At 40.1% G+C, this 19,896-nt stretch overlaps 1 protein-coding gene across 1 annotated transcript; it reads left to right on the top strand.

Annotated features, from left to right (window-relative positions):
• The first annotated feature begins 4,792 nt into the window (after positions 1–4,792).
• Positions 4,793–5,416, top strand: LOC139892107 (uncharacterized). The gene has a single exon (XM_071875147.1). It carries the CDS (start codon positions 4,793–4,795, stop codon positions 5,414–5,416), a length of 624 nt encoding a protein of 207 aa, XP_071731248.1.
• The last annotated feature ends 14,480 nt before the right edge of the window (positions 5,417–19,896 follow it).

The raw sequence follows: 19,896 nt of genomic DNA, 5'->3' as shown, positions 1-19,896 counted from the left end.
CATATTAGTAATATGAATTAACCTACTTACCCTTTAAAATTCATACATAATAGCTTAGTACGAAAAGATATATTATAGTTTCCAAAGTTCATATATATAAATAATATATAAATTCTTTGGAAATAATGATTTAGTACTCCATAACCCGTTATTTCAATATACCCATTGGTGATTGTGGTGTCGATATCATTGGTGGTTATGGAGCTAGTGGAGCTTGTGGTGCTACAGGTATTGCTGGTGTTGGAGATACTGATGGTGATGCTGGTGATACCGCTGGTGGCATTTGTACAACAAGTCTAGCTTGTAAAGCACACACCATTCTTGTCGGGGTTTCCTGTATCATCTCTATCCATCTACTCATCTGGTTTAAAGTTAGAACTAGAATAAGTAATCTCTAAAACTTTTAGAAACTACATATTCTCTGCAGAATATTTCTTTAATGAAGTGATGAATTAATACTTCATCATTTGTTGTTGTTGGTACTCCTTGGTACCTATGGTGTGTATGATGTTGATGTCCGAGGTACATATTGTGATGTTGAGGCGTGTGATGTAGAGGTAGTTGTTGGTGGTACTGGTGTTGTTGCTGGTGCTTGTAATCTTTGCACCATATTCTCCAACGCCACTACTCGAGCGCGAAGATCGTTGACTTCTTCTATTACACTGGGATGATTGGCGGTTCAAACGAGCGGATGAATAAGATTTAGAATAGTAGATGTTACGTAATCATTGCTAGCTATTCTGGAAATGAGGGTGAAAATAGTGTTACGGATTGGTTCGCCGGTAAGTGCTTCAGGTTCTTCGCCCAGAGGGAAATGTGGTGGCTGGAAAGGATCACCTTCTTCCTGTCTTCAATGATTAAGTAGATTACAAACCCATCCCCAATTCATACAGAATAGATGATGGCTAATTGGTTGATCCATTCCGGTTACACTGCTTTCGGAGCTCATGTAGAAATCCATATCGGAATAGCTGTCGGAATCTGAGGAACTTGAACTAGATGCGGGATCCATCTTTTATAATTAGGGAAATGATTTTTGATATGAAATAGATTATAGGACTTAGATTGGTATTCTTCAATACATAATTTACATATGTATATATAATATTAAAATCCCATAAATTACGGAAGAATCTTCGAAAGATGTCAGACAAAGTTTACAGTAACAGATATTGTAATATATGAATTCGTCTGTACACTATCTATGCAATAAATGCAGAAAAACGTGTGTAGACTTAAGAATGATAAGTATGTAATTTCTGACAAGAAATGATAAGCAAAAATTGGTAAACACAGATACGGTTATAGTCCAGACTCACTAATGCATCCTAATAATTACCAGTTAAACACACTAATGCAAATTCTGGTTCCCTATGACCTCAAGCTCTGATACCAACTGTAACGACCTGTCAAAATCGCTATTGATGCGGTACGTTATTCATTGATTTCATAGTGAGGTTTTGACCTCTACATGATACGTTTTGTAAACATTGCATTCTTTTGAAAAGGCACACCATAAATGAATATCTAATTCCAAAGTTTTTGACATCTGATGATTTCTACATATAGACAATCACCGTAAATAATAGTTTACAATAATACATCCTTTGACAATGCAATCAAAATAAGATACATGGTGATGATTTTGTGAATGCAAAGTTTTCTTGAATAAAGCATGTATGACTCCATGCACATAGCTTGTATAACGTATAAGCAAACAGCGGAAGACTTCTAGGAACCTGAGAATAAACATGCTTAAAAGTGTCAACACAAAGGTTGGTGAGTTCATAGTTTTAATATTGCGCATACTCTGTATATAAAGGTGGATCACAAGATTTCAGTTATTTCATCCAAAACGTTTATCAAAATATTCTACGAAATTGAGCACCCTGGTAACTAAACTTAACGTTTATATAATAAGTACCCCTGTTTTAACATACATGCAACCAACATGTACAATACACGCAAACCAACGTGTACTAAACTCAAATAGCATACGTCCGCTTTATAGTTCAGGCTAGGGTCTCTATACCTGGAACAGACGGGGATGTCAAGCCCTATGGATCCATATACAACTACTCGCGCCCACCAGTTCTTATAACTAGCAGTTACTAGTTACCAAAGCTAAGAGATTTTCGGTTCAAACTCCGTGTAGAATTTAGTATGTACTTGTATCCATTGCGTTTAAAATAAAGTGCATGTATTCTCAGCCCAAAAATATAGATTGCAAAAGCAATTAAAAAGGGATCTATAAACTCACATATCAATATTGTGGTTCAATATTGTAGGAAAAGTATGCATACGCAACGGAAATTACAAATGAAAGGTTAGCCTTTGATTCACTCATGGTACCCACGAACATTACCCATATCCTCCATAGCTATAACCCATAATTTTCCTAGCTTCATCTGGCTCGAAAACTCGTTTTGAAAATCACCCGAACATAACCCCGTCGTTGTATTTTATGTATATTATTATTTTTGTATCATAAAAATAATAATACTAATAATAATAAGATTGATAATAATAATATTAAGAATAATAATAAAATATTGATACTATGAAGTAACAAGTGTGTTTTAAAAAAAATTGACGAAGTGTAATTCATCTATCTATCCATATGCGTATATATATAGAGATATAGATGTAGATATTTTAAATTTAATAATATAATAATATATTAATATATAATATAATAATATAGAATCAAACGTGGGATTTAAAAGCCGCCCATGTTTTGTCATTTCTACCGACAGTTTTTACGGACCGGTATTTCGTACTCTGTTGCTAATAAATGACGGGTAAAAGTATAAATAAAAAGAATTCCACTTTTTATAATTGAATACATATATTTATTTTGGTCTTAAGCTTTATAAAACTAGTTGTAAAAAGGTCCATTTATTTATAAAATTACTATATAAGTTCGATGTAGAGTGTACGTACTAGTCTGCTGATCATTCTGCGCCACCGTAAATTACTGAATTCGTTTAATTCAATCGAATTAACGAATTTTAATATTTTAAAAAGTCATATTTTTTAAATACTTCAGGGGTATTTTATGTAACTTATTAATTTCTATCATGTCGCTTTCATTTAAATAGTAAATTAATTAATTTTGTTTCATTTACTATTCATATGAATAGTAAATGAATTAATTTCGATTCAACTATTTAAGTTACATTGTTGTACATTGTGCTTTACAGCTTGTACATCTTTGATTTCATTGCATTTCTTTTTATAAATAAAAAAATTTACATCATAAAAATAAAACGATCATATACGTAAGATTTTTAATTTGAAATTTCATCATTCAATAGTAAATTTTTATCATTTCGTATATAAATATTATTCGCATATTTTCGTATATATAATTATCACAAGTTATGACGTTCGTGAATCGTTAGACAAACAGGGTGGTCAACCGTTATATAAAACTCATTTACAAAAGTTATAAAACTTGTCAAAATGCATTGCTTATCATGACGAAAATATTAAATCATATAGAGAATTGGTTTAAATAAGTAGAAATTTTCCGGTCATCACAGGTAGCCAACCCTGTAATGGTCAAAAAATCAGATGGCGGTTGGAGAATGTGTGTCGATTTCACCAATATTAACAAAGCATGCCCAAAAGATTGCTACCCCCTGCCCGAAATAGATTGGAAGGTGGAGTCACTCAAGGGGTATAAGTTCAAATGTTTCCTAGATGCCTACAAAGGGTACCACCAAATTCAGATGGCAAGGGAAGACGAAGAGAAAACCTCTTTCTATACCAGCAAAGGCATATTCTGCTACCAGAAAATGCCATTCGGGCTAAAGAATGCCGCAGCAACCTATCAGAGATTAGTGGACAAAGCTTTCCATAAGCAGCTAGGCAGAAACCTGGAGGCTTATGCCGACGATATGGTGATCAAAAGCATCGGGGAAGCTGGCCTCTTAACCGATATAGAGGAAACGTTTCAAACCCTAAGGTCGATTAACATGAAGCTAAACCCGAAGAAATGCTCTTTCGGGGTTGAAGAAGGAAGGTTCCTTGGTTACTACATAACGAAGAAAGGAATCCAAGCCAATCCAGACAAAGTCGACCGAATCAAAGATCTCAAAGTTCCAAGTACCCTGAAGGAAATCCAAAGCCTGAACGGAAAATTGGCTTCGCTTAGTCGTTTTCTATCAAGGGGAGCTGAGAAACAGCTACCTTTTTTCAAAATCCTCAAGGATTGCTTGGGCAAAAAGAAGATTACTTGGACCACCGAGGCAGACCAAGCTTTCAAAGAAATGAAGGCATGCATCTCAATTCTCCCGGTGTTGACCTCTCCAGACAAAGGGGAAACCCTGTATGTCTACTTAGCAGCATCCAAGAAAAGTATCAGTGCTGTACTCATCGCAGAAAGGGCACAGAGCTAAATTCCAATATACTTCATCAGCAGAACGCTCCAAGGGGCGGAAGTCAACTACCCCGAGCTAGAAAAGTTAACACTTGCACTAGTGCATACCGCACGAAAGCTATGAAGGTATTTCCAGGCTCACCCAACCGTTGTCTTAACCAACAAACCAATTCGACAAGTGCTCATGAAACTAGAGAAGTCCGAAAGGATGGCCAAATGGGCCATCGAATTAGGCGAACATGACATAGAGTTCCAGGTGAGAAACTCGATCAAAGGACAAGTCTTGTCTGACTTCATAGCTGAAACAACCGAAGAAGAAGAAATGCCTTCAACACAAATCATCATCACGAAGAATGGAAGTTATTTACGGACGGGGCCTCAAGCTCTGATAGCTCCGGAGCAGGGCTCATGCTAGTAAGCCCCGAGGGAAAGGAATTAACTTATGCACTACGCTTCGAGTTCAGCACGATGAACAATGAAGCAGAATACGAAGCCTTACTTGCTGGACTAAGGTTGGCAAGGAATCTTAACATACAATATCTCAAAGTATTCATTGATTCTCAACTTGCTGCGAACCAAGTAGCAGGGACCTTCGAAGCAAGAAGTCCCACCATCCAGCAATACTTGGCAAAATCAAAGGAACTGATTGAGCAGTTTAAAGGCTTCGAGATAGAGCACGTGAGAAGAAGCCAAAACAAGAAAGCAGATGCCTTGAGCAAACTTGCCTATATCACCTTTGCTCACTTAGCGAAAGAAGTCTTGGTTGAAACCCTAGAATGCAGATCTATAGAAGCTGAGGAAATCTGTGACCTCTATCCGGATGAAGAAAACACATGGATGAAACCAATTAAAGACTACATGGCATATGGGTTACTACCGGAAGACAAAGGAGAGGCAAGAAAGATCAGAATCAAGGCACCTTCGTATAAACTTCAAGATGGCAAGTTGTATCGAAAGTCTTTCCTTACCCCATGGCTAAGATGTGTGGGACCCTCCCAGGCAACCATCATCATCCAAGAAATGCACGAATGAGTATGCGGTTTTCATGCGGGACCAAGGTCTATCGTGGCTAAAATCATGAGGCTCGGATATTACTGGCCAACCATGCACCAAGATACGGTCACCACATTACAAACCTGTGAATCGTGTCAAATCCATGCAAAAGTTCAAAAGCAGCCAAAGCAAGAACTTATATCTGTACTCTCAGCATGGCCATTCGCCAAATGGGGGATTGATATAGTGGGACCATTAACGGAAGCCCCAGGAGGAATATTGTTCTTAGTAGTAGCAGTTGACTACTTCACCAAATGGGCCGAAGCCAAGCCACTAAAGAAAACAACAGGGAAGCACATCGAAAAATTTGTATGGGAACACATAGTGTACAGATTCGGAATTCCCCAACAGATTGTCTCAGACAACGGTAAGCAATTTGCTGAAGGAATATTTCCCAAATTTTGCGAAAGGCTGCAGATCAAGCAAACCTTCACTTCTGTATACCACCCTCAAGGGAATGGATAGGTGGAAGTTACCAACAAAGATCTCATCAAGGGATTCGAGAAAAGGCTAGGCAAATGTCACCAGGGGTGGGTTGAAGAATTACCATTGGTACTATGGGCATATAGAACAACCCCAAAAAGAAGCAACGGAGAAACACTGTTTAGCTTGGCCTACGGAACAGAAGCGGTCCTTCCCGCAGAAATTCAAGTGTTAAGCAACCGAACAGCAAACAGAGAAGACAACGAATAAAACTTGCATTTAAACCTTGACCTGGTCGAAGAAAGAAGAGAAGCAGCCCTCATTCGAGAGGCCTCTTACAAAAAGACCATCGAGAAATACTACAACAAAAGGGTAAAATGCACAACCTTCAAAGTGGGGGATTATGTCCTCCGACTCAATTCCACCAGCAAAGTAGAGTATAAGGGAAAATTAGGGGCCAACTGGGAAGGTCCATACGTGATCTCTAAAGCCTTCGACAACGGGTCATACAAATTGGAAGATACCTTCGAAAAAGCAATACCCCGCACGTAGAATGGAGCCAACCTACGAAGGTTATCCTACTCGTATGTTGTCCCGATGGGTTCGAGTAAAATAATCACATACCCACGATAGCAACAAGAAAGCGTGGATAAAACGCACATGACCTATGTCATAGATAAATAAAGCAACATATGCACACAACAATTTCCCCCTAAGTTCGTAAGTAAATATCCACTGGGACGCCAAATGATATTTGCCAAGACAAAACCAAACATTATAAAGGTTTCCCTCATGTGATGACCCGAAAATTTTTGACTTATTTAAACCAATTCTCTATACGATCTATTATTTTAACACGTTAAACAAAGTCTGTTAGATTGAGTCTCAAAATTTTAGAACTGTTACATATATACAATTACCTTTGACTACTCTCGACGATTCATGAACAATTATATGTATGTATATATATATATATGTACAAGTAAAAACGACTTTCCTACAGTAAAAATTACTTTGCTACAGTGAAACCGTATTTTGCTACAGTGCTACAGTGAAAACGAGTTTGCTACAGTGATTTGCTACAGTAAAACACTATTTGCTACAGTAAAACAATATTTGCTACAGTAAACCACTATTTGCTACGGTAACACTATTTGCTACAGTAACACTATTTGATGTCGACGAACTAGCAAACAAAAACAGAAAAGGCGGCCATGCGATCGCATGGTAAAAACACTGAAAACTCATGTGATCGCATGACCTACAGTAAATCGAAAAGTACTATAAAAGGTCAGTTTTGCTCGACGAAATTTTTCATAAATATTTAAGTACGTAAATTTTATATTTATAATTATAATTATAATTTTAATTTTAAGTTCAATAATAATAAAGTATATTCGAGGGTATTTTTAATTCGGGTTTCAAACCGTTTTAAAATAAGGAAATATTGGGTATTGTTCGGGGTATTGTTCTTGAATCCAAGACCAACCATACAGTCGTCTACCATCATTACGTCTACGCAATTTGCCTACAATATTGAATCGCAATATTGAACTGTGAGTTATAGTCTCCCTTTTTAAATACTTTAAATATTTTTGGGCTGAGAATACATGCAATTTATTTTAAACGCGATAAGACACAAGTACATACTAAATTCTACACTGAGTTAAACCGAAAATCCCTTAGCTTTGGTAACTAGTAGCTGCCAGTACATAGGATATGGACTGGTGGGCGCGAATAATTGTATATGGATCCATAGGGCTTGACATCCCCGTCCGAGCTAGAGCGCTAGCCTTTTAACGGACGTATGTTATTTGAGTTTAAGACACGTTGGTTTGCGCGTATTAAAACGAATGGGGTAATTATCACTATAGCGTTAAGTTTAGTTACCAGGGTGCTCTGTTACGTAGAATCTATTGATAAACTTTTGATGAAATCTTGTGGTCTATCTTTATATATGTTTATGACTCGAGCAATTAAACCTATAACTCACCAACATCCGTGTTGACTTTTTAGCATGTTTTATTCTCAGGTCCTTAGAATGCTTCCGCTGTGATGTGCTTGTTGCCTACATGGAGTCTCTCATGCTTTGTACAAAGTTTATTGCATTCAAAATAAAACTGTGTTGTGTAATAAATAATTGGACTGTGATGTCAACCTGTAAATTAAAGACTTATGTATTTTGGAGTTTTGCTTATACCTAAGCACTCGCCCACATGTTTATAACTTTCTATGTTTAGAAAGTCACTTATTTTAATGAATGCAATATTTTATCAAAACGTATCATATAGAGGTCAAAACCTCACTGTGGAATCAATGATTAACGTGCCGCGTCAATAGCGATTTTGACGGGTCGTTACACCTCAGTGGAAGAAAACATATGATATAAAGTATCCTATAAAAGAATACAATCACGCTTCCCAAGAAATGGAAAGCAAGCATGCTAAAAACACAGTGCCCCAATTACGAGGGTACAATCCGGATAAACGTTTTCTAAGACAAAGAAAACAAATAAGAACATCGCACAAAGTTTCCTTTAGAAACTGATACTCCGCCAAAAAATACTTTAAATCTTCACCTCCTGCATTCAGGAAAGGATAAAAGTAAAGCAAAAATCACCCCCACAAGGGGTTGATATTAAACAGAGCATACCATTAAGTGGAGCACTAGAAAATGACAAGTTTCCTTTAGCAAAAAAAGGAAACTTACAGATATACCCCAAAATGCCTCCGGGCACTCATTCAAAAGAATGAGTCAAAGAGGGACTCGCCAAAATAATAAATGGCGACTTAATCATCAGGACTATACAAGTAATATAACCTGCATAAGAAAATTTCTGCATGGTCAAACATGACATACAACATACTGAAATTTTCAAGAACTAGAACACTAAACTAAAAGCATTGTTCAGAGGGCACAACGACCAAATAGCAAATATCCAACAAGGCCTATAAGCCATTACACAATCAAAAAAGGCACGCAGGCCTCCAAATCATGAGAATTGTTCAGGAAACATAACAGGTAATAAAAGGACTAAGATTGTTCAAACTACTGGCACTATGGCCACCATCACGAACAGCTAGCAAAAGAAAACCACGATTACCAAATGGTTGAAGAATTAGGGTTGAGGTTGGGTACCATCAGCAGCAAGCTTGAGCAGATCCACTGGCTTCGCATCATGGTGAGCAACAACGACAGCAACATAGTTGAATTGAGCATTGAGAAACTTGTCGCAGGCAACATCCACCAAGGCACCAGCTTGATCAATATATTCTTCAAAATCAGAAATCTGGATACTGCCTTTGTCTACAAGCTCCTTGAGGAGCAGACATCGCTCATGCTGCCTCGATGCGAAAATTATGCCAGCAAGATAATCACTTAGCTCCTTGCTATCCACCAACTGCTTACAGACGTAAGGAATCACTTCTGAAACTACCCGTTTGTAATCAGACCTAAGAACCTCATTCGTCCCCCTTGCTTCCTCTAGCTTCACACCCATCTCTGCCAAACCTTCTCTACCCTACCTTTCCAATGTCTGTAACCTTGTGATCTCATCCCTTGCTGCTTTTAGATCTTCCTCCAAAGAGGGGGTCATCAGGATCTGACGCTGCAATTGCTTAATAAGCTCGGCATTGGAAGAGTTAACAAGCTTTAACCCGTGGGCTTCAGTCTGTAATGCTACAACATCATCCCTAGACTTCTCATAGCAAGAAAGAAAAAGATGATGCATCACTACAGACTTGTAATTCTGGATGGCACATTCCTCCATAAATCTCTGAGGATCAGCAAAAGCAGATTTGAGCTCGTCAAAGACAAGACTAGCCACTTTGGCATGACATGTAGCAGCTGTGGGGATGATAGGCAAAGGTTCTGCAAACAAAACACACATTGAATAAAAATCAAAAAGAAAAAAGATGGGTAACGAACATACAAAGAACATTGAGAAGAAAATAATACCTGAAATGGTATTTGCATCCGAAGCTTCACAGTGACGAGAATCAATAGCATCATCAAGAGATAACTTAGCTTTCTTGGAAGGAGGGGATTGATCAACTCCTCTCTTCATCTTGGATACTTTCAAACGTTTGGAGGCCCTAAGCTGGTTCCTCTTTTCAGGAGGAGAATCAGGCAGGGCATCCACATCCACCGTTTGATGATCCGAAGCAACCCGAGCTTTACCCTTATCCTTGGGGAAAGCTGATGAAGCAGTAGCCGACTTGAGTTTGCTCTGAATCTCTGCATTGCCAGATACAGAGGGGGAACTGAAATCCTTGACAATGGTTGTAGCGGCACGGGCAGCAATCGTCATCTCCTTCACACCAAAAATTTTCAAAACATTCCTCAAGGCCATCTCTGCAAAAGAACAAATGCAAGTAAGCATAGCACAACATGCAAAAACATTATAAAATCCTAGAAATTAGATTTAACCTACCCCTATTCCCAAATAAGAAAACTGGATTCTGTGTTCCTTTCTCCCAAGAAGGGGACATTCCAAGCTTAAAGAGAATGGGATCAGGATATGTTGAAGCAATGAAAGGATGGCGACAAATTCTACCGAAAAGTGGAAGATCTTTTGCACCCTCAGGAACATGATCCCTATATTCCTTGGGGATTTCTTGATTCTTTGAGTCAAAAAGGGAAGGATAGTCAGCAGGAAAGAAGAAATCTTTCTTCATGAAAACGAACTTGTTCTTCCAACCTCGAATCTCAGAACATTGAGAAGAAAAACAGATAGGGGTATCAGAGATTCTACCACCCTTCTTTCGACGCTTACCAACGGTTAACCAATTACCGGCATCACAAAGGTTGAAAAAACAGCGAAATAAATCAATCGACGGTTGATCACCATAACCCCTACACATAACCTCGAAGGCCATGACCTTCTTAGTTGCTAGGGGATGGAAAATGGAAAGATGCACTTTAAAGTGATTCAGAACATCAAGATAGAAGCGAGAAACAAGGATTCTAACATTGCATTCAGTAAAAATTTGGTAATAAACACCAACATAACTGTTTGGGGGTTGGAGAATCGTTTTACCAGATTCTGGTGAAATAATATCACCATCGAACAAACCTAGGGTTTCTATTAGTTGGGCACCTTGATCAAAAGTAACAGATGAAAAGGTAGATCGAAGACCTTGCTTCTCCATTCAACAAAAATCAAAGAAAGAAAAAGATGAATACTTGATTTCGAAAGAACAACAAAGTGTTTTCACCAAGTAGAAGAATGGAGAAACTAAGTTTGAAATAAGAAAAAATAAAACTTAAATCAATGCAATTAAACCCTGCAGCGTAACTGTCCAATCAACCTACAAAGTCGTCAGCGTCAAAAGGAAAAAGACCATAATACCCCGGAATAGAGAGAGACGGACCAAAGATTCGCTAGGGGTAAATAGGTAATTTTGCTAGAGACATAAATTATAACGGCTGAAGAGATGTCTAATAACATGGATTAACATTTAAATAAAGCCCATTGCGTTTCCCAAAAATGCAAAAATAAATAAAATTAATAATCCTAAACAAAATATGATTATAATTATATAACAAAAGAAGGATAACACATAAAAAGGATTACACAATATATCCTAATGTTATCCAAAAAGAATCAAGCAAAAACCCGAAGAAAAAATAAAGTATATCACTGAAAATGGTTTCGATAAATCAAACATAGAGGAGCCAATGGAGTTTAACTTCACGAAGAAAATTTAGCAATATGCTCCGTAAATTTAAACTGGGGGGCTTGATAGTGTACCCAATATCTTGAATAAATTCCATGAGGCATAAAACAGTTTCCCGAAGGCAATTGGCAACGAAGACATCCTAGGTACCAGCACCAAAGGGTTGTCATTACATCACATGACTACATAGAACAAAGAGATATGGAAAATATTCCCCACAAACAGTATTCGGCGCCACCAAGGTAAAAGAGGAAGGCATCTATATGACTTTCCTTGAGCACTGTAGCGCCGTCACCCATTTATAGAAAGTTCACCAACATCTCCAAAGTCACCTTGGAGACTGGTCAAGACTTCGAAATAAGGGACCAGCTCCCCAATAACACTATAAAAGGAGATGTTTATCCCAGCATAAAGGCATCTCATAAGCGATTCATGCATCTAAACTCATAAACTCAATACGATAGTAGAAAATACCTTCATGGCGTAAAGTGAGATTGATAGTGTACCCCACATCCGGCACGATTATCAGCTTCAAAGTTTGCTTCGGAGGATATGGCTACAATATATGGAACAAAGGAAACTCCAGCTACAGTGAACGAGGTCATGAAATCAGAGCAACAACAGTGAGCTTAGAGCCCATAAAACCTCGGTCATTTACAATGTCAAGACTAGCAAAACTATTCCTAGCTCGGTGCACGCCTATACCACAAAGGAAAGGGGACAAGCTCACTTTCCTTTGCAGGTTTACCAAAAGGGAAAGTCAACTAGTGATCCAAAATCATTGGAAACTAGCGAACTGGTATGGAAAGCCGTTCCATTTCACTTATAAATGGTATAGAATGCAGGAAACATTCCACATTCAATCCAGATACACATAATAACACAATGATGTTATACCATTTGCTTCGGTGGCGTAAAACAGTCTCCTGACTGTTACCTTCGGGGAATCGCCAGCGAACATAATCAAAACCATAATCACCCAATTCCAATCTCTGTAACTTGTATGTCTCCATACTCATACTAATTGCCAGTTATTGTACAAACAATTGGCGCCATCCGTGGGACACACACATCTTATTCATCTTGTTGAGCAAGAACCGACGCAATGGCAGACTCCGATCACATACCTCCAGGCTTCACGCCACCCAGAATTACACAAACCTCAGATTCAACACAACTAGAGTTCTCAACTGTGGGAACCTTAACCAGGTCACCCGCTACTCCGGCTATACTCGTCTCGACGAACCTCCATGGCTCCCATTCCGCAGAACCACCACCGTTAATAGACAAAAACTTTATCTTGAACAATTATGATCATATCAGATCGGTGATAAAGAACCTAAGGGACAAGGGAGTCTTATAAAGTAAAAGGATGCTAACATACGAAAGTGAGGAGTATGACGAGGAGATAGAGATGGAGCGTCCGAATCAAACTTCACAACCTAGGATCCCACCAGCAAACTCATCGGCCGAAACTGTGACTCGTGCTGGGGAAACTCCCAGTATTTCTCAGGTAACCCTAACTATACCTACAGCACCCCTCTACACTTGTAACACAACAGCTCCGACTGTGTCCCTAACACCCCAAGCGCCAAATATACATATACCACCACCTCACCCGAGTTGGGGTAGCTTCGGACAACCCAACCAGTACATGTGGGGCCAAGGAAATCCCCATGTCACCCCAATCATACCATGTGTAGAGATAACTCCTGCAGGCAGCCAACCAAATGCTTCGGTATCACCAGTGACCAACCACGCCTATTTCCAAAATTGGAACCAACCACCGCAACAGCTGACCACCACCTGGATATATCCTCCTAACCCAGGGGGGATATGTTACGCCCAACGTCACCAAGTACTACCTTCCAACACATCCAACATTAACTTCTGGATAAACCAAAAAACTCCGTTCATGCCCTACATCCAAAACTGTGCATTCCCCGATGGGATGAAGATATCCTCGCATCTAATTTATTACGAAGGAAAAGATGATCCGGATGATTTCCTTAATATATTCGAGGGGGGAGCACGAATGGCCAAATGGGACATACCCGTAGCATGCCATGCATTCTCTTACATGTTAAAGGGAGATGCTAGGGTTTGGTTTGACTCCCTACCAAAAGACTCCGTAGCTAGCTTCGACGACCTAAAATGACAATTTAGGTCTAAGTTTAGTCAGCAAAAACGACACAAGAAGAATCATGTGGCTGTCCATGGGATAAAGCAAAAGGATAACGAAGGATCTAGGGCCTTTCTCGCTAGGTATACCAATGAAACACAGCAAATTCCCAACCTACCAGAATCCCAAAGAATTTCTGGGTTACTCTATGGATCTAGGGTCAGGCCTCTCATTGAACACCTTAGCCGAGACCTACCGAACACTTACGAAGCATTGTTAGAAAAGGCATATGTATGGTTGGATGCTAAGGAGACAGCGGGTAACTTCGTCTTAGACGACACTTCCATGAGTAAACGAAAGGAAAAGTCGGAAAAAAGGGAAGACAGACATGGTAGGAAAGAGGATAGGGGAAGATTCCACCCTTATCGAAGGGAAACAGGAGCTGGGATCTTGGGAGCGTTAATGAAAACTCCTAAGGAAATCCTAGCAATAGAAAAAGCTTCCAGCAAGTTCAAAGCCCCGGGAAAAATGTCCAACAGAGGAAGAAATAGGGACATGACCAAATTTTGTGACTTCCACAACGATTTTGGGCATGATACGGACGAATGTTTCAACCTCAAAACAGCCATCGAGGAGGCTGTAAAGTCGGGCAAACTGTCCCATCTCATAAAGGCAATTCGGGAACCTAAGAAAGAGAGGATACAGGAAAAGAAAATGGAGGACACGAGGCAAGAAGCAGAAAATGCAATCCTAGCCATAGATTCATACCAGCCCTACAAGAAAAGAGAGAGATGCCGTATCACCAGAGAATGGAGCGAAGTGTCATTCCCAGCTCTCGATACCATATGTCCTTCGGACCTACCGGTCACCATAAACGGAGAGATCTTTAATAGGGAGGTACGAAGGATATACCTCGACAGTGGAAGTGCTTGTGATGTCATGTACGAACATTGCTTCGAAAGGTTAAGTCCCGCTATCAGAGCACGGTTAGGTGCCCCAAGAGTACCCTTGGTTGGGTTCTCCGGAGAAAGATGTTGGCCCATCGGAGAAATTGATCTTGACTTCACCATAGGGGAACCACCACTGACAAGAACAGAAACCCTTGATTTCATGGTAGTTCGAGCAAATTCCCCACACAACATCCTGCTTGGGAGGGTAGCTATGAAAAAGATGGGCATAATCGTATCCACGGTCCATCAAATGGTCAAATTCCATACCCACGAAGGAATCGGCACCCTCGCATCAACATATGACAGAAACAAGGTAATCTTAGCCATAAAGGAAACGATGAAGGAGCCAACCGAGTGTATCCTGGAAGCTTTGGAGGAGGATCCCCAAGTAGAAAAGATATTAATAAACCCGATGTTTCAAGATCAACAGATCAGCATAGGGAAAATCTTGACGGCATCCACCAAGCAAAAGCTCTGGAAGTTACTTCAAGCCAATGTGGATGTATTTGCTTGGGAGAGTAGTGACATAACTGGGATACCACGAACCATCAACGTGCAAGGGTCGCCCTTCGTAACGGAGCATCGGCTCAATGAACATAAACACCTCGAACCAGTGCATGAGAAAAAGCAAAATTTAGCACCAGAGAGGGACAAAGCAGCTTGTGAAGAAGTAGAAGGTTTGTTAAGAGCAGGAATAATTCGCGAAGCAAAATACCCTTCATGGGTTGCTAATCCTGTGATGGTGAAAAAATCAGATGGAGGTTGAAGAATGTGTGTCGATTTCACTAACATCAACAAAGCCTGTCCCAAGGATTGATATCCTCTACCCGAAATCGACTGGAAAATCGAATCCCTCACCGGGTACCGATACAAAAGCTTCCTAGACGCTCACAAAGGATACCATCAAATCAAAATGGCTAAAGAAGACGAAGAAAAAACATCTTTCTTCACCAGCAAGGGAATCTATTGTTATCAAAAGATGCCCTTCGGTCTAAAAAACGCAGGGGCAACTTATCAAAGGTTGGTTGACAAAGCCTTTCATAATCAGCTGGGAAGAAATCTGGAGGCCTATGTAGATGACATGGTAATCAAAAGTCGGAATGAGGAAAATTTAATAGAGGATATCCAAGAAACTTTTGATAAGCTCCGGGCCATAAACATGAAGCTTAACCCGAAGAAATGTTCCTTCGGTGTGGAAGAAGGAAAATTCCTCGGGTATTACATCACCAAAAAGGGGATCCAGACGAATCCAGAAAAGGTGGACAAATTAAAGCAGCTTCAGGCTCCAGCAACCATCAAAGACATGCAGAGCCTAAATGGGAAGCTGGCGTCGCTCAGCAGATTCATATCAAGAGGAGCAGAGAAACAACTCCCCTTTTTCAAAATTCTAAAGGGATGCTTGGGAAAAAAGAAAATCGTCTGGAACGAAGAAGCGGAGAAGGCATTCGTTGAAATGAATGAATACATCGCCAAACTCCCTACTTTAACCTCACCCGAAGTAGGTGAAACACTCTTCATATACCTGGCTGCTTCGGAAGAGTGCATCAGCACAGTATTGGTTGCCGAGCGAGAAAGAATACAAGTACCAATATACTTCATTAGCCGAGTACTTCAAGGAGCTGAACTAAACTATCCAGAGCTAGAAAAGCTCACCCTAGCACTCGTCCACACAGCTAGAAAACTCCGAAGGTACTTCCAAGCACATCAGATAGTGGTGCTTACCAACAAACCAATCAGGCAAGTGCTCTCAAAACCGAAAAAGTCGGGGAGAATGGCCAAATGGGCCATTGAGTTAGGAGAACATGACATTGAGTTCCGAGTCAGACATGCAATCAAAGGACAAGTCCTAGCAGATTTCATCGCCGAAACAGATAGTGTGAATGAAGAAGACGCGAAAAACTCAACCCAAGTCATCACCCCAAAGATCGAAAGTGAAGAATGGAAGTTGTACACCGACGGTGCATCAAGTTCCGATGGATCAGGTGCGGGTTTAATGCTAGTAAATCCGGAAGGAAAATAGTTCACTTATGCACTTCGTTTTGAATTTGACACAACCAACAACGAAGCAGAGTACGAAGCTCTACTAGCAGGGCTGAGAATGGCAAAGGAATTAAAAATTCTTCACCTCCGCGCCTTCGTCGACTCGTAGCTAGTGTGCAACCAGATCAAGGGCACCTTTGAAGCAAAACAACCCACCAGTCAACAATACTTGTCAAAAGCAAAAGAACTGATCGAAAGCTTCAAAAGTTTTGATAGAGCATGTTCGAAGAAGTCAAAACAAAAAGGCAAACGCACTGAGCAAACTTGCTTCGTTGGCATTTGAACACCTGGCAAAAGAAGTCTTGGTGGAGGTGCTAGAAAAGAAATCAATCTTAGAGGAAGAAGTTAATGGCCTCATACAAGAAGATGAGGTGACATGGATGACTCTGCTACAGGCATATCTCGAGTCAGGGAAGCTACCAGAGGATAGAAACGAAGCAAGGAAGATAAGGATAAAGGCACCTTCGTACAAAATAATGAACGGAGCATTATATCGAAGATCCTTTCTTACCCCATGGCTTCGATGTGTGGGGCCAAAGCAGGCAACTATAATCATCCAAGAGATGCACGAAGGGATATGTGGTTTACACGCGGGTCCAAGGTCAGTGATCGCCAAAATCATGAGACTAGGATACTATTGGCCTACGATGCACCATGACACCACGATGATACTACAAACCTGTGAGTCTTGTCAAATCCACTCAAATGTCCCAAGGCTACCCAAGCAAGAGCTAATTTCTGTCACATCTGCGTGGCCGTTTGTAAAATGGGGAATAGACATAGTCGGACCCATCAGTGATACACCAGGAAGCCCCAGATTCCTACTGGTAGCAATCGATTACTTCACCAAATGGGTCGAAGCAAAACCGTTAGCAACAATCACTGGTAAGCAGATAGAGAAATTTGTCTGGGAACACATTGTATGTAGGTTCGGAGTCCCCTAGGAAATAGTCTCAGACAATGGGAAACAATTCGCAGAAGGAATATTCCCAAAATTCTGCGAACAATTGAAAATCCAGCAAAGCTTCACCTCGGTATATCACCCCCAAGGTAATGGACAGGTAGAGGTGACAAACAGAGACATAATCAAAGGAATAGAGAAGCGCTTGGGTAAATGCAGAAAGGGGTGGGTCGATGAACTTCCCTTGGTGCTGTGGGCACATAGAACAACTCCAAAATGAAGCAACGGTGAAACCCCGTACAGCCTTGCATATGGAACAGAAGCCGTCCTTCCCGCAGAAATACAGGTGTTAACAGAAAGAATAGCAAACAATGAAAACAACGAAGTAAACCTTCAAGTTAATCTGGATCTGCTTGAAGAAAGAAGAGAAGCAGCTGTGATTCGGGAGGCCTCATACAAACGAATGATTGAAGGCTACTACAACAAGAGAGTAAAGCCCTCAAACTTTAAAGTAGGAGAATATGTCCTAAGGTTAAACAGTGCAAGCAAGGTAGAATACGAAGGAAAATTGGGACCAAATTGGGAAGGCCCCTATGTGATTGCACAAGTGTTGGGAAAAGGCTCCTACAAGCTGGAAACAACGGGTGGTAAACCAATACCAAGGGCATGGAATGCAACCAACCTCAAAAAATTTTATCATTAGAAGTCTTGTACTTTTTATTTTGTAACATGTAGTTGAAAGATGCGCTATTGGTAGTTGAAGTCTAAACTTCCTACACGAGACTTAATGAATTTCTCAACTACTTTTGATAAATTAATGTCTAGACGAAATTAAAACTCCATACGGAGCATTATGTGAGAAAAATGATAGCAGGAAAGATAACCCTGTCATAATCCACACTATACCGAGCAACGAAGCAGACTATGCTTCAACAAACTCGATGTAAGGAAACAAGTTTTCCTTAAAAGTGATCACTGCACCACCATCCTGCAAGGTAGAGAGTTTTTACCCATCCAAGCAGGATAAAAATCCATGGTAACACATAATAAAAAACATGCTAAAATTAAACGAACTAAGAGGTATGTCATACATGACCATTGTTCAAAAGGGCAATAAAACCCAGGCACCCAGGCCAAACACAAAAGATAATTGTTTCAAATGATTACAAACACCAACTAATTAACAGGGGCATCAACTTTCCCAGATTCCCCCATAGCCTCAGGAGCATCAATGAGAGTTTCTTCGTCATCTTCTTGAACAGCAGGCACAACGGTAGCGAGAGTCTTCAAAAGCTCACCAGGCTGGGCATCAATCTTGGCTGAAATGGTCTTGACATAATCAAAATCAGCTTGCTCAAGCTCATCAAAAGCAGAGTCAACCATCGCCTGTCCTTGATCAGTATAATCCGTAAAGTCAGCAAGCTACACGATCCCCTTAGACGCCAAATCCCTTATCAGATCAGACATGGCCTGAACTTTAGAAGCTAACACCACATTACCAAAAAGTCGCCCAAAATCTGCACTTTTCAGTAACTGCTGACAAGCATGAGGAATAACCTGAGAAACAACTTGAGAGTAATCACACTTCAACACCTCACAACGCTTCTTGTAATCTTTTAACTAGTCAGCAATGACAACTTTCTGAACCTCGCCCACCTTAATCTGCCTCTGTAAACCTGCTATTTCATCACGCGCAGACTTCAAATCCTCTTCATAACTAGGAGCCATCAATATCTGCTGCTCAAGCTTTTTCATCCTTTCACCCATAGAAGCATGACTCTCCCTCAAAGCTTCAAGCTTAGCAGTACGCTTCTGTAGGAGAGAAGAAGCAATATGACCCATGGAAGCAGCTTGATAGTTGATAACAGAGTAAGCATCATGAAAGCTCCTCATATCATCAGCGAAAAAATTCCCCCAGTTATTGGGAACAAGACTATCAATAAGATCAAAGCAGTTGCTTGGAGCAGGAACTTCAGAATACACAGGCAAATCTGCAAAACAAAAAGAATAAATGAAAACAAACAATAACGAACGAAGCAAAGGTTGAAGTAAAACATACCAAACAAAGGGTTAGCAGCAACAATGTCATCACTTGCTTCATCTTGAAGCTGGCCGAACTTTTGCTTTTTCACAGAAGTAGCATCAGGATGAGCTTTTTGCTTCATCACACCTTTAGCTTTGTGACGCTGTGCCACCCTAGATCCAACTCCTGGCGCAAGGGATGCAAGAGGTTGGTCATCCTGAGTATCTACATCAATAGGAGCTTCCACTCGCTTCAACTTTTCCTTCGTACTAAACTTTGATGAACTCACTTCGACATGGTCAGTCTTTGGCTTACTAGATAT

This window comes from Rutidosis leptorrhynchoides, chromosome 1 (assembly GCF_046630445.1).
Source record: "Rutidosis leptorrhynchoides isolate AG116_Rl617_1_P2 chromosome 1, CSIRO_AGI_Rlap_v1, whole genome shotgun sequence".
Lineage (NCBI taxonomy): Eukaryota > Viridiplantae > Streptophyta > Magnoliopsida > Asterales > Asteraceae > Rutidosis > Rutidosis leptorrhynchoides.
The sequence above is the reverse complement of the archived record's forward strand: the minus strand, read 5'-3'. Positions and strand labels throughout refer to the sequence as shown.